Source organism: Brachycentrus maculatus, unplaced genomic scaffold (assembly GCF_059751285.1).
Source record: "Brachycentrus maculatus isolate JH-2025_06_01 unplaced genomic scaffold, ASM5975128v1 h1tg000242l, whole genome shotgun sequence".
NCBI classification, from domain to species: domain Eukaryota; kingdom Metazoa; phylum Arthropoda; class Insecta; order Trichoptera; family Brachycentridae; genus Brachycentrus; species Brachycentrus maculatus.
In genome coordinates this window covers 363,262-379,157 of record NW_028280993.1, presented here as the reverse complement: position 1 = coordinate 379,157, position 15,896 = coordinate 363,262, and the positions used below count along the sequence as shown (strand labels likewise).

The 15,896-nt window shown below is 33.5% G+C and overlaps 1 protein-coding gene across 1 annotated transcript; it reads left to right on the top strand.

Annotated features, from left to right (window-relative positions):
• The first annotated feature begins 7 nt into the window (after nucleotides 1-7).
• On the top strand, nucleotides 8-15,585 carry THADA (Thyroid adenoma-associated protein homolog). The gene is made up of 18 exons (XM_088265069.1): nucleotides 8-321; nucleotides 860-1,055; nucleotides 2,000-2,239; nucleotides 3,411-3,672; nucleotides 4,957-5,162; nucleotides 5,772-5,995; nucleotides 6,079-6,263; nucleotides 6,871-7,076; nucleotides 8,546-8,756; nucleotides 8,843-8,998; nucleotides 9,742-10,034; nucleotides 10,644-10,907; nucleotides 11,345-11,512; nucleotides 12,161-12,395; nucleotides 12,781-12,992; nucleotides 13,704-13,848; nucleotides 14,100-14,355; nucleotides 15,497-15,585. Exons 1-18 carry the CDS (start codon nucleotides 66-68, stop codon nucleotides 15,583-15,585), a joined length of 3,804 nt encoding a protein of 1,267 aa, XP_088121195.1. The 5' UTR covers nucleotides 8-65.
• Nucleotides 15,586-15,896: the final 311 nt, after the last annotated feature.

Below are 15,896 nucleotides of genomic sequence, written 5' to 3'. Positions count from 1 at the left end.
ATTTTTTGACGTTTCTTTGACATTTCACTTGACACATGGCATAATAATATTCTGGCGTTGAATATATGCCCGTAAATAATTACTTGTATTTTAATTTTGAGAGACTCTTCTTTTTTAATTACTATTGTAGATTTAAAAAAACTCGCAACAGTGTATTTTATAATACTTTTGCACCGCATTGCAGTAATTGCAATACTCATAACTCATATAAAATGAATGGACTTTCGCTCAGAATTTCAAATAATGGAGTTAACAACGTCAAGAAAAGTGACTCTAAAGTACCTTTATTTATTTTTAGTGGCCATCAGGATACGAAATTTTGTAAGTCGTTACATTCAATGTACCATTGTTTTAATATAATAATAGCTTGGGCTATTTTTTAACCTCAAGTTCATTCATGTTCTTGTTAACAACTCAATTAGAGCCAGTTAATTTCCTTTTTTTTTAAACTAACTAACTGAACTAACTAACTGAACTAACTAACCATCACGCCGCTTCTCCGCAGGGGTAGGCAGAGAGAAAAGAACACCACACCACTCTGTCTTTGCAAACATTCTTCGCCTCTTCCACGTTCATGCATCTCCTCATACATACCTGCCGATTATTACTACTCCTAACCTGACCACTTTCAAGTATTTGGCATACCTGATCGGTCTTCCTCTGCTCCTTTTCCCAATTACATTCGCCTCATAAATGATAAAAACATTCTCGTTTTTTAAATTAGCAAAAATCTGGAAAAAATACAGATTTCCGTTTATCTCACCCAATGACTGAAGAAACCCATAAAAAAATCTCTTTTTTGACAGAGCTGTTCATTTAACCTTTTTACCTTAAAACATTTTAATTGTAATTCTTTCAGGTGCAGAAATAAAGAATGTTAATGAATTTATTGATGCAAGAAATGTCAGCACACAATTGGAATTTGTAAGAAATGTTGCAAAAATCCTCGATGGAGACAGTTGTGACAATGTTGAGACTTCCAACTTGATCAAATTCTTAGTTGTTATATTTCTTGATGCTCCTTTGAAGCATCCATTGAAAAATACCTGTGCTAGGTAAGTTCCCTTCTCAATTTAATTTTATTATTCAATCTTAGCTACATTGTAGAATGCTACGCATTCCACGGACAAAGAACAAGAGCAGGGAGACAGTTGCTGACTGATATCAAGGTCCGGAAGGCATCCTATCTGGGGCATGTGCTTAGAGGAGAGAAGTACAAGCTATTCAGTGTTAAACGCAGCAGCGAGACTAATTTTTGGAATTTCTAAATTCAGTCACATCACCCCACTACTTCACAAACTCCACTGGTTACGCTTTCCCGAAAGGGTTGAATATAAACTCTGCCTACTCATGTATAAATCAATACACAATATGGCTCCAGAGTATCTTAAGGAGCTGTGTATTCCGGATGAATTGGTTGATAGACGTCTCACGCTTCGATCGGCTACAACATCTGCAATGGGCAAAGTGATCTTACCAGCTCGCAACCAACGCACTAAATTTGGCGAGCGTGCCTTTGCTGTTGCAGGACCGACGGCGTGGAATGCTCTTCCACCAATGGTTAGAAATAGTGAGAGTGAGATGACCTTTAGAAAAAGACTAAAAACACATTTGTTTGCTAAATCATTTCCACCATAATATTTTCCCCAATTCATTCACAGTGAAGCGCCCTTGAGGTATTTTTTTACGAAAATGGCGCTATATAAGTTATCCAAATTTATTATTATTATTATTATTATTACACCTAATTGTAAAAGGCAAAATAGAGGGTCGATGAGGTGTGGGCAGAAGACAGATCTCCTGGCTCCAGAATATACGAGATTGGATGGTGATCAGGACCGTCGAAGTACTGTTTAGAGCTGCCCAAGACAAGGACAATTACTCTCAAGTGATAGTCGACGTCAGGGGGACCTGATATGACAGAAGATTTAAATATATGAAGTGTATCACATTGTGCTTTAATTTTTTTAAATACCACTTTTCATCCTCCATATTTCAGAATTTTATCATCCAGGAAATGCCATCATGAAATTATTGAATCAACAATGTCTGAACGCATTTCGATTGCGTTGTCTTCATTGAAAAACTGCGAAGATTTTTCAACGCTTAATACTTTATGTAATGCTATCAACAGCTGTTTTGAAAACTTTCCACCCGGTGTCAAAAGTGTCCAATATTCTTTGAACCAAGTTCTGATGTTTTTGAAGTCTGCCCTTATTTCTTATACTGAGAAAATGAGGTGAGTTTATTTTTGTCAATTTACCCTTTCATCTTCCTTCAAGAAACTCCTACACATTAACAGTGTCCAGGTTACAAAGCTAGCACGAGTACAGGTATGCAATCCCGAGCCCTATCCATTGCTGCTGTTCTTCTCTTCCTAGCTACTATGACTTCTTTCTGCAATTCCTTTCTGCACTATAGCAGAAATGTAGTACCTAGTACCTAACATTTTTTTATGTAGATCATCTGATCCTTTAAAATTGCTTTTATTTTATTTATTTATTTCAGCAAACACATAATTATTATTTTCAATTAACAATAATGTATCCTCACTGAGTTTCCCGTGCCAATGACACATTTAACAATACTGGTTCAATAAATTATTAGTTATATTATTTTTTTGACATCTGAATATAATAATATAAAAAATAACTCCTAATTTGAGATAATCCAGATTTGTGAACAAGTATTTGGACACACTCAAAATATTTGTAAAGTATTCGTTAGGTATTTATCTATCATGAGTCATGCAATCATGGATGACTAATAACAATCAAGCGAACATCGCTTCAATCCGATGTAGTACCCTGTACACCTTTCGAGTGCAGAGAAGGGTCAAAGAAGAACTTTTCATCTGAAACGTTACTATCTTTTCATTTTTCCCTAATATTAACACCCTTTTTTCTTATCTCTATTCCTACAACTTCTTTCATGATATCATCTCCTTTTATTCCCTTTTTTCATTCTGAAACATGCTAATTTTTTATTATTTATTTTTTAATACCTACCAATCTACCCGCTTCGCTAATGATGATTTTTTTCACTCATGAGTACATCATAATTGATGTGCCACTCAGTTATAATGTCACTATTGTTTCAATTTCTTTTACAATACTGTAACTACTTTATACCATAATTTATTTTTAGATTTGACTTTTAATTCGTAGAACTTCATTTTAATTTATATATTAAATATTAAAATCAAAAGATTAAATACAATTGAATCTTCATAGTAGTTTAAAAATGCCATAACAAGGTGAAATAATTGTCACAAATTTAATTTTTATGTGTTTTTAATAATAAAATACAATATATTAGACTCTGAAAATCAGTGTTTGATTTTTAATATTTAATATATCAATTACACCACAATAATTGCTTTAATATGGTATTTTTTATTGCTTTTTCAGAAATGACAGCAAGATGTCCCCAACAGAAAAAATGGAATTGTACACCTTTGTCCACAATGTTTTCCGTGTCACAATTGCCGTTTTACAAAAATGTGAAATACCATCAACGGTCATCTTAAATGAAGAATTATGGATAAAAATGTGCGCGCTCTCTACGCTCCTACTGAACCACACCGATTTACCCATGGACACCAAAGGGCTTTGTTCCATGGCTCTTCTGATCATTCAAAGATTCAGATTCGGTTCAGATGCTTGGATCTTGGTAAGTTCACTATTACAACAAGTTGAATCTGTAGATTATAAATTTAGCGCTGCTATTAAAGATATTAAATGATATTTTGGACGGCCGTGTACTTGCGAGATTAAAAAAAATGTGCTAACCCGCTTTCAACGAGAAAATAGATTACATTCTCTGTTAATATGCACAGCAGAAACATGCGATGACATGTGTTTTGAAGGTGACAAAAAATAACCTTGTACAGATGTCAATATATTATTCTTTTGTTTATGGTGTCTGTAACTTCTTATTGTCCACCTCTATGGTGTAATGGTAAGCGTGTTTAGCTACCGTACTGGAGGTCCCGAGTTCGATTCTCAGGGGAGGGGTGAAAATAAATATGAGTGATTTAACTCTCTTATATTTATTTAATATTACCCTGGACTGGTCCCTGAAGTGCAGGAGTGATCATCTTGCCTTAATGTAAGTAATGATTGAGATAACACTGTGTCAATGCGGTGCAGTGACCTATGCACCATTGGGTGCGGATAAGAGTTACAAGTAGAAGTAGAAGTAACTTCTTTCTCTTTTCCATGCGTCTTAAAACTTCTGAACTCTCTCAAATCTCTTTCTTTCTTTGGAATCCTTCAGTCTTCTTTGCAGTAGGTCCGGTGAGAGTTCATAGTTGGCATCGACGCTACATAGAAACACTGAAAGGATGTAGCATCATACAATTTACATTCCTAGATTAAGGTTGCAGTTTCTATTTCCAAGGATGTCTGGCATTTTGAAGATGCAATTTGTCGCCATTTCTGTCCAGACTTTGATCTCTCAGGAATGGTCCAACTGGTCACTAAGCCAACAGCCCAGATTGTTTGTTAGATTAACATGTTTTGTTAAATAATATTTATTATTTTCCCATACAAGGATTTTATATACTGTACAAGGATTTATTACACATTTAGTTCATATGTCTTAAAAATTATAGTGAATGTGTATAGTTAATAATAAATTAATGAGGTTAATCCCTAAACACAATTCAATGGATACAATGGATTCAATATCTTATATCCATCAAGATTTGTTACATAAATCTGACAGATCTTTATGCCCTATTTATTGCCTCATCAATGTTTGCCAACTGCAAACCTTCTTTTGCACATTCTGTTTCCAATTGAAATATTTCTTTTAAAAAAATTGGACATACCCACACTTAATGAAGGACATCTTGTGATGACGTCTCATCACATTACAAATAGAGTTTTGTGTAATTTTAAAATGGAATAAGTATTCCCGAAAACATGATTAACATGTTAAAAATCTTTTCAGCTCCTGCAGAATGTCTACAAAACGGAAGATATTTCTAGCCACTCCATATACAAAGAAATCAACCAGCTGCACCCTGAAACAGCCAAATTGTACATTTGCAGCGCTGTTATAAACGTAATTGAAATTGATGAAATTTCAACAATGTGTGTTTGCAATACCTCAGCACTAATATTTATAACTTCAAAACTTGTCGAACTTAGTGAGGAGTAAGTAATTCATTTAATATTATAATTAGCAAGTTATGTAGTATAATGGTTAGATGTTTGCCATGCTGGAGTGCCGGGGACTAAATCTTAGGCAGATAAAAATAACCCTCTTATTTCAATAATAAAATAACTCTAATATCACCCAGGATTGCTACCTAAAGCGAAGGACCTTATCTTTGTGTAACTAATGATCAATGTAATACTGTGCAAATGTGATTCGGTGCCCTGTATACCACTTGGTGCAAAAAAGGTTGAGAAGAACAAGAATTTAAAATATTGTCAAAATATGAGTTCCGAATTTTAAAATTATGTACATTATAATTAAAATTTAAATATGGTATATCAATAAGTTTTTTTTAAAAAAAATTGTAATTTTTTTTTTTACTTAATCTCAGAATTATTTTTTGTCACAGCTGGGCGATAAATATTCAGTAGAATTATAAATCTTGCTTTAACTTATTTAAATAAAAGTAAATATAATGTAACTTTTTTTCTTCAATGTGATTATTACAAAAATACTATATACAAACAAAAGATAAGCCATTCAGGATAGTGATGTTTTGCCAATATAGTTCTTAACAGTTATTAATATTGCATCTCTTTTTTCAGATCATCAGTTGACACAACTATTATTCTCGGTGTTGCCAGAACCATGTTATCAATTTCCCGCCTTTTGTACAAAGTTATAAATTTAGATAATGCCATCAAAACATCCGCCTGTATTTTAAATTTTGTTTGGTCCCATTTGGAGTATTATGTGGACAGTGTGCGACATTTATGCACTCAAATTCTCACCAATATTGTAAAACTATCCGTTACATTTGAAGCAAAAGGTAGCTACTGAGCAAGTTTATTATTAGCCTTTGAAATAAGTACCTACCCAAATAATTTTAATGATGTATGTATTTTTTTTCAGGCAACACCCAGCTGTCAAATGAAGTATTTGGTTCAGTAATAATGTTGCCAAAAGATCGTCATTCGAAATATAAAGGTTTGGCAACACTCGGTTCTGAATATGGTTGTGTTTATCTTCTTGGAAAAATTCCAAATCTTGTCGGAGATTTGCTCTCTGCCATTAACAATGTCACTGTTCCTGCAAATGTAAGTATCTCTTAAACATATATCTGTGAATTGATTGTTCAAACATGTGTACGACCAATTGCCACATATGGGATAAAGATCAGAACAGACTTCCAAGAACTTCAGAAATGAGGACATTGAGGTGCATAACCGGAAACACCAAATAAGAAACATGGAGTTCGGAAAATGTGTAGTACGGAGTATATAGTCAGGCGGGGAAGATAGCGAAGACAATTCTGGAATGCCCATGTCAATAGAATGCAAGAAAATAGACTAGCCCAAATTGCCCTTAAAGAGAACCCAGACAGAAGAAAACCACCTAGAAGGCCTGCAAAGTGATAGCGTGGCAGCCGGCAGTCCACATCACAAGAGACAGAGAACAGAACAAACAGATCCAAGGATCTATGAGAAGGAATAAGAAAATGAAGAATAATGGTTTAAACCTAAGTTCATTGTTAATAGTGGTATTTAGCAAGTGAAATTTAGTCTTTCCATCTATTTTATTGTTTATGCCCAAGTGTTTTTGAGTTTATGTTTTGAATACATGTGTATTAAATACGTATGTATGACTGCATGGACCATGTTAATTGTATTTCTAAATAAATAAACTACTTTGGATTATTTTAAGGTATCTTATGCGTTTGAAACACTCATGACAGAATATTCCAAGGAAGTTTCAATGGATATTTTGTTTAGCACATGGATCAGACCCGTTCTGAATGCGGTAATTGCATGTAAAAATGAAGAGGATAATATTTCATCGCCAACATTAACCGTTCTAGAGGATATATTGACAAAAGCTGTCAAGTTGAATTCTTCATTGGTGCCCCTTATGTGAGTTCCCAAATTAATTCTTTAACTTTCATCTGGTCTCACGTGCCAATTCAATGTGATCATTTGATCAAACCACACACAGTACAAAGATATTTCATTGCTCTGTAAAAACTCAAATCTTTTGACTGCGACTGATGGACAGTCATGGAATAGACGCACAAGTGCATTTTATGATGTAGACATTAAATCATATATACTAGATGTCTTAACCCATCGGCCTACCTGCCGCCAAATCTTGGCGGTAGGTATGTTTTTACATTCGCAAATCAGCCGCAGTTTAAGCCACGCCCCCATCCGTGGTAGTTCATATTATAAAGATACTTTAAGGTGATATTTACAAATCAATAAAGAAAGCTTTTTGTAATGCATTATTTTTTAATAATTTTTTTACAAATTTATTGATGACAAATTTATTGATGACTAAAGATGTCCCTGTAAGGATAGAATTATCTTTTTGATTGAAATATCAACTAAAATCAGTTAGAAATCAAAACTTTACATCCCACGTATAATGTTGTATCGAGTTATTTTTACAAGTTTTCTTGTAATTTATCACATTTCTGATCTAGACACGATAAAATATGTACATAATAGTTATATGTACCATATTTATTGGTAAAACAGAAAAAGTTATAATTTTATGGGATGGTTTATTTTTATAACTCGGTTGAATTTGAACGCCGTTGATGCTTCAAATACGCGAGCGTTATGATTGGTCGGACTGATTTGTACTGCAAAAATCAATCTGTTTAGTGTGTGGTACCTTTTTCTGCATTTAAAGATTATTTCTATGTTTGTTCTTGTTTTATCAGGTGCAAAATATTAGCACCTCGTTGTTTGACAAACCATATCACCTCCCCTCCGGGCGGGGCAACTTTCTTACTTGTATCCCCACATTCAATTAGTGTTTTTGTATACATGTTTTGAAAAAAATCTGATATGCGGATGGGTTAATAGAGAAAAAGCATCTTTTTTTATTTACAAAGAGAATATGGAGGTCTGGGCATTCATAGAGCATATGAATTTGAATGCCCAAAGGGCAATACCCAAATTCAGAGCTGAGTACAGTCATGCTGAACTTACAGCATGAGTGATAGATTTATATATGTACTGTGTAATATTGATCATTCTTCCATAGTTAATTCGGCAGTCACTTTGTGGTAATATGTATGTATCAATTTTAAATTTAATATCTACTTTAGCCTTTCTTTAGTCTTGAACTTCAATATTATGGAACGTCAGAAACTGATAAAAAATGAGGAAAGATTTTCCCTAATGAAAAGTTTAATTTTGCCTCTTTTGTATAATTCATGCAAACCTATCAACTCAACTAGGCCAAGGCAGTCTTGTATAATTTTTTATTTTGTGGTTAATTTAATATAACGGTTCTGGAAAAATCCACAGGAGGTGTTTGTGTCACTTATGTAGTAAATAGCAGGAATTCAGATTCTTTGTGTATTATTTTTCAGGATTCCCGCTATTTTAGAGCAGAACACATTGACAGGTGACAAAATAGATGACGGGCAGCTAAAGTGCATACTGATATGTCTCCACGTTGCCAGGAAAATGGGTGTTTTCGATTCCAAGATGGTGACCGAACAACCAACTGAACATGAGAAATGGAAAAATGTAATTGAATATGATTTATTGCGAAGCGCAGTAACCCATCGGTTATCTGAGGTAACAAAATATACAAGAAATTATCGCCACTTGTTTCTTAATTTTAACGTATGTGTATTTTAATTCAAATTCATTTTCCTTTCTAGATTAGGGTCATGGCATTTTCATTGATTGTTGACTCCCATAAAACTACAGAAAGCTTTCTAGAATCGGAGTTCAACTTGCTATTGTTGTTTCTAAAATACAACATTAATGTACAATCTCCAGCCGTGCGTCAAAGGATGCTTTCACTGTCCAAAAAGGTATTGTTATCGTACCTATCTTTTTATTTTACAATTTCTTCCGAGAATGAATTGATGGTTAAAATACTAAGCATTTAACATTTATTTGTTTGTGAAATGAATAGGTAAAATCCACTATGACAATATTAATTTATCATATCAACAAAAAAAGTAACTGTTCCTCTATATCATGGGTCGGCAACCTGCGGCCATTTTGGACATTTTGGTGCAACCCGCGAGATTCTCGCCGCAACGCACATGACGGACGATATTATACACAATCGAGTGAAAGGAAGCGAGAAAGGGAGCGAAGGGAATCTCATTGATTTTATTAAATACAATAAATGTCGTTAAAATATACACTTAGCGTTTTATTTTTAAAACTAAAATATTTGTACATAAATATTGTATGTATACCTACTGCAAGTGCGGCCCGCACAGATCCCCATGAAAAATATTTGGCCCTTTTACAACAAAAGGTTGCCGACCCATGCTCTATATGATTGAATGCCGGATCTTCTGATATGTTGTTAAGTGCTCTGATACCTCGAGTTAAATGGTCATCCATTTAAAGCAAGAAATTAAAAAGTTTATTGTTGAAATAAATAGCACGCTCTAACATCAACCTGGAAACCAACCACCCTTTGTAAGACTCAGAACAAGGTGAAAGGGTTTCATAAGTCTGTACACGGCACCATGATACAGCAGATATTATAAGACCCATTTTTATGTTTTTCTTTATCCTTATATTCCATTATTTTCAGATGGTAAAACGATGGAAAGATAGCTTTGACGTTGTCCTGAGAAACATAGAAAACTTGCAAAATAAAATAATTGTCTTACTTCAAAGCAAAAAGGATGTTAAACCACTTTTAGTCACTTTCACAGACACTATCTACAAAGCAATCAGTATGAAAACTTCGTACACTAAGTTTATAAAAGAATTGTGGAAGTTTTGCCTCGGGAATATTTTTCCTGGAGCTAATTTCAGTCGCAGAAATATGTCTCTTCAAATATTGGTTTGGTGTCAAGAAATGAAGTGCACAAGCATCGACTGGTAAGCTTAAATGTATTTTCGATTATTACCTCAACGAAATGAAAGCTTGGCAAGATAAAGTATTGCAAATACTTGAGCGTGGTCAGATCAGGAGTCGGAATAATCCGCAAGTATGTATGAGGAGATGCATGAATGTGGAACAGACAAAGATTGTTTGCAAAGACAGATTGTGGTGGCGTTTTATTTTCTCCCTACCCTGTGGAGAAGTGATATGATTTTTAGTTAGTTAACAGTTAGTTAGTTACCTCAAAGGAATTTAAACGACAATCTAACCCGGGACCTCCAGTTCGGTAGTCTAACGCACTAACCACTACACTATGAAGTCCAACAATAAAAAGCAGTCTATCTATCAAAAGACTAAGAAGGTTGGTCCTTCCTGCTATATATCCAGCACCTCCTATCGTTGAACTCTCCAAAGATCAATAATGCAATCATAAAGAATCTGAAAAAATGTTTCAGCATTGAAATGTTCTCACTTACATCATAATAAAAAATGCCAGTTATTTGTGGTATGTATCACTCTTTGGGTGCTTTGCCAAAAAGAAACAAACAAAAAACAAAAGAATCGCAGTGCACATAAAAAATATTGAAATTTGATTTGGTTTTCAGGGACTGGATACAGGATGACTTGAATTCTTTGATGTTTTATTTGGAAGACAGCTATGAATCTAACAAACAGTTAGTTGTGGAGCTTCTCGTGTATTGCCCTGATATGTTCACCGAAGAAACCTCTTCTCATCTCTTCCAAGAAGCACTGGCAGCAGCATCGAGTGTCAAACCGACTGACTGTATCTCATCGGCATATAAATTTGAATTACTTACTAAATTTCCTAATAGTCTGTTACGTCTCTTACAAAAGGATCTGAATGAAAGGTGACTATCTATTCACTAAGCTGTTAAGATAAATATGTACTCAAATGGAGTCAAATTAAAAGTAACCTTTTTAATATTAAATTTAGTAACTTTGTTGTTATTGAAGCAGAAATTTTAAAATCCAAACGTGATTTTTGTGTACTTGATTAGGCACTAAATTTGTATTTGAAACTTTAAATATCCGATAAATTGAAGACAGTCTCAAAAAACGAATTAATTTAAAGGTTTAAATAATAAAATAAACACTTGGTTTTGTAAATTAGTGTCTCAAATTCAATTATAACATTACTATGACATTCTTATTTGATACTTAAGATATTTTTCTTGACATAAATACATTTTTTAAAGTATTTAGTCAAATTAAGTTATATATATTTTTATTTTGACATTTTCACATAAGTTACAGTGCGTGAGTATATTTTATATATTTATTTCAGTTCTGACGTTCCTTTTGAAGTGCAATATCTCATTATAATGATTTTAACAAAGAAATTGGCAAAAGAAATGGATATAGCTCGCTGTAATATTTTGGTAGCAGCTGCTAAAGGACCTCTTTATGGACTATTGTATTGCATCAGACATCTCTTCACATGTGTTGACTTTAGGTAAATACATACATTTATTTATCAACAAATTATTTATTAATATGTCCCCAATGGGCTTATGCAATATATTTATAGGTCTATACTTAATCACCGGACTTGTTTCAATGTACCTCAATATGAGACTATCATAAAATCACAATGATAAGAATAACTCACATTTTACCAAAAAAGTTTACTAAAAACATTTAATAATAAGTGCAACATGTTTTTTGTCAATTTTATATAAAATATCAGCAAAAATAACTATGATATACGTGCATTCCTAGATATCACTACATTCTTTAGAAGTGTTGCCTCGGTGAATGGCTCATTTACTTATAAAAATAAATATATAATATGTATAGAAACACATATCAACTCTTTCTTTGTGGATAGCTTACATAGGTGTTTTGCTGAACAATGTCGATACGCGGCCATGATGTTACATACCATTGAGCTTTAGTCTTTAAATCATAACTGTTTTATAGATTTTTGTTTGAAAATTGCTCGAACTCAAACTCTTAACATTTACTGACATCTTACGAACTCCCCCGCAAGCATATTCCAATACCCTGATAAAATGTGTGTATTATGCATAAAATAATCCAATTTATGGTAAAAGAATCCACAGGAACTAGACAAGACTAATACTTTCAAATTATATTTCAGTGTTATAGCATCAAGTAGCCATTGGTCTCAACTCATTAGTCAGTTGATCAACATGTCGTTTGAAGTTAACGAAATTGTGGGTCCAATTGTAAACAATTCCTCTCCGGAAGGCCACTTGCCGATGGACTTCAATGCCGGAACGACTCAGACCGAGGGTAACGGAGTACACCTGGATAGTGGACAGCGAGTTACCGCTCAAATGGTCTTACTTTGTGCTTGGAGGTCCGTCAAAGAGGTTAAATATCTTATTTTATTTCTACATTTATTAATTTATTGTAACTGCAGTTGGTAGAATTCCATTTTAAATTTTTATCAAGACATTATCAAACATTCGCTAACAAGTGAGTGAGTGTTTGATAATGTCTCAATAAGACGAAACGCCTCACATATTATCATATATATATGTAAATAAAAGTAGAATTCAATCCAATAACCTTGCTTAATTTTGGATATAATACTCAAAAATCTACATTAATTACAAATTTCTGCTACTCCTATACTATAAACTGTTATCGGATTAATTGATATATTTGAAAATGAAAAATTAGGGCGATCTCGTATATAGGAATAAATAGAAATTGTTCATTTCGTAATGCATTATGTATTTATTTTTGTTTTAGGTGTCATTATTACTTGGGGATATTTCACATCAAGCGGTTATTATCAAAAGTGATAATAAAAACATTGAAAATAAAGATATCTCTACACACGGATCTATCAGTGAGAAAACTGTTTTAGAAATTGGAGACCATTTTACAAAATTACTCTCAGAAACTAAACACCGTGGCGCCTTCGAACAGGCATATCTAGGATTCTCCAGACTGTGTTCCAGGTAAAGATGACAAACTGGGTGGGCTGCGTCTTCTACTCAACATCTGTGGGTGCTAAGAGAAATGAAAGACCAGGTTTATTGCTCCGTGTTTCACTCCTGCAAGGAGTTGTCTCAACTCTTTCCTCATATAACTCCAGACGGGATTGAGATAGTAAAGTCATCCTTTGAATGTTTTTGACGCCCACTTTTCAAAAATGATAAGGGTTAAATGTCAACCTAATAAATTTTTGTTTTACTACCAAAAAAGTAGCAATCATAAATCTGAACTGCTGGTAAGAAATATGTTTTTAAAAAATGCAATCATACTTACATCTGATTGTGATATATTCATCAAAAAAAGTAAAGATATCTGAATATGCTGTTTTTCTGGTCAGGTAAGCAAAAGGGATTCTTCTTCTTTCTCTGCCATTTCTAATGAAGATCGGCGATCATCATGGCTATCTTCAATTTTGATGCTGCAGCTCGGAACAGAGATTCGGTGACAAAAGGGATTATAGAAATGTAAAGGTGGTTTGAAACATTTTTAACCATTTGGGTTAAAACCAAAAAAATACCTTTAAACTACTTTTGGTAGTTGTTTTGTTGCGTAGTCAGCTTTTCAAACATTGGATTTAGTTTGAAGTTTTTTTACAACTATAGAAAGGATAGCATCTTACCAGCCTCTTACCAATTTAACTTGATTCATAGCTGATATATTATTTATCATTTTAGACTATGGAAATGTAACTCTGAAGAATTACACAATCTCCCACGGATTTGGTTAGACGATTTGATTACTGCCATTGCCTCGGGTGATACAAAAAATTCGAAGTTATGTGCTACAAGGCGCAGTGCGGGAGTTCCCTTTATGGTTCAGGTAAAAAAATCATATATTAAGCTTTAAACTATGAAATTAAGGCTAAGAAACCAATCTTTGATTCATCTTTTCAAATTCACTAATGTTTTTTTTTGTTATTGCGATGGAAGTCATTGTTATTTTTAATTGAATTGATTTTAATTGAATTGATCGCCTATCACTATAATGAATTAACACATGTTTATAAATATTCAAAACAAAATGTTGATTTTTTGCCCATCGGTGTTCAACAATTTCTTTTAACCTTCCAGGCCCTTGTAACGACAGAATTACAAGTGAGCGGCAGTCCTCGGTGTTTCCAGAAATGTATGGAAACAATGCTAAAGTTGGCAACATTTAAAAATGCAGAAACCCACATTTCTGTCACCGTAGAGACTCGAACACACTGTCTGAACATTCTGCGGGCGCTGTACCGACACACCGCCCTCGGGGAATATGTGAATCCGTATGTTGCAGACGGACTTATGACAGCCATAACGGGATTCAACGGAGCGACATGGGCGGTTAGTATTTTTTTAATTTGTCTAACATTTGTCTAACTTTTGAGTTAACGATGTAGACAAGGATGTTCACACATCACTATGTAACTTAAATCATAAATAAAACACTTGTTTATTACCACTTGAGTATTATATTGTTATGACTAATTTTGGAAGCTACAAATGCTTGAATATAAACTCTTTGTATTCAAAGGAGTTTGTATTCAAATCTGTAAATGGAAGCATCTATGGCTTCCGAAACTTGTCGTAACAATATAATACTCTAGTGGTAAAAAACAAGTGTTTTATTTATAATTTAATCATGTCTTACTACAAAGTGAATGCCGAAGCAATAAATAACATAACTTAATTATAATATTGATCGGTTTCAAAGCAAACAACTTCCTCAAGACTAATTAAAATTAAAAACTATATATAGTTGATATGTGTATCTGATATATCCGATACTACAATTAAATTATACATAATACGATATGTAGAACTGTTGTATAAATCTTTAAACTTAAAGTATAAAATTATGTGTTTAGATAATAAGGATTTTTTACTAAAAGACACTACATTTTTTTTAGGAAAGAAACTCATCAACTTTGTTGTTCAGTAGTTTGGTAACTCGCATATTCGGAGTTCAGAGAAGTAAGGACAGCGACAAATTGTGTATCAGAAACCGAATGACCGGGAGAATATTCTTTTTACGCTATCCAAAACTATATGATTTCATATTGGTAAGTCTTTATAATTCAGAAATATGTATGTACTTTTTACTTCAGCCTTCTTCTTGTGTCCAGTATTGAACAAAGGCCTTCCCTTGAACTTCCACGGTTCTCTGTTGTTCTCGTTATAACGCTGTCTGTATTTTAATACATACAAATGAAAACTTATCTTCATTTAAGTATTTTTTTTTGTTTGTTCAAAAATATAACTAAAACAGTCAAGCTTGTTGTTAAACATTAATAAACCATACTTTTTTTACAGGATGATTTGCATTTTTTTGTTTTTCCACTTGATAATTTGTATTTTTTGGCCACTAATTTAACAGCCAGAGTCAAACGCAATACTTAATTCATATCCGTTCCCTACATAAGGCATATGGGATCCACAAACTACCACCAAATTCCCCTGGCGGTTGTCAGCTCCTTTGCATCCTTCAGAGTCGGGTCCACATCCCGAAGTTCAGACGAGAACTGATGACGAATTATCGACTGTAGACATCCTGGGCGACAGGACTGGTGCCTTATAAAAGGGGCAAGCTTGATGTCAGCTCTCGGGAGGCTAACCAACTTAATTTGCTTTTCTTCTTCACAGTTGTGACCATGAGAAACCATGAATGATTATTATAACTTGTGTGAGATATTTAAAAATATATATATTTTTCAAAAAGTTGAATAAACTCATTTAGGTAAAATATGGTACTAAAATAACCTTCTTTTTAATATTTGGTTACAGAATGAACTCAGTGATGTGGATGCAAATATTAACTCCAAGGACTTTTTAAAACCTTCACTTTATCCTGTCCTGCTCCTACTTGCAAGGCTCTACCCCTCATCTTTG

What these genes read in the sequence shown, in the direction of transcription:
- THADA (XM_088265069.1), top strand. Translation starts at nt 66, where the DNA reads ATGCCCGTAAATAATTACTTGTATTTTAATTTTGAGAGACTCTTCTTT. An exon ending in GTTCAGATGCTTGGATCTTG is followed by an intron (nt 3,673 to 4,956) that starts GTAAGTTCACTA and finishes AAATCTTTTCAG; the next exon opens with CTCCTGCAGAATGTCTACAA. An exon ending in TCTTCATTGGTGCCCCTTAT is followed by an intron (nt 7,077 to 8,545) that starts GTGAGTTCCCAA and finishes ATTATTTTTCAG; the next exon opens with GATTCCCGCTATTTTAGAGC.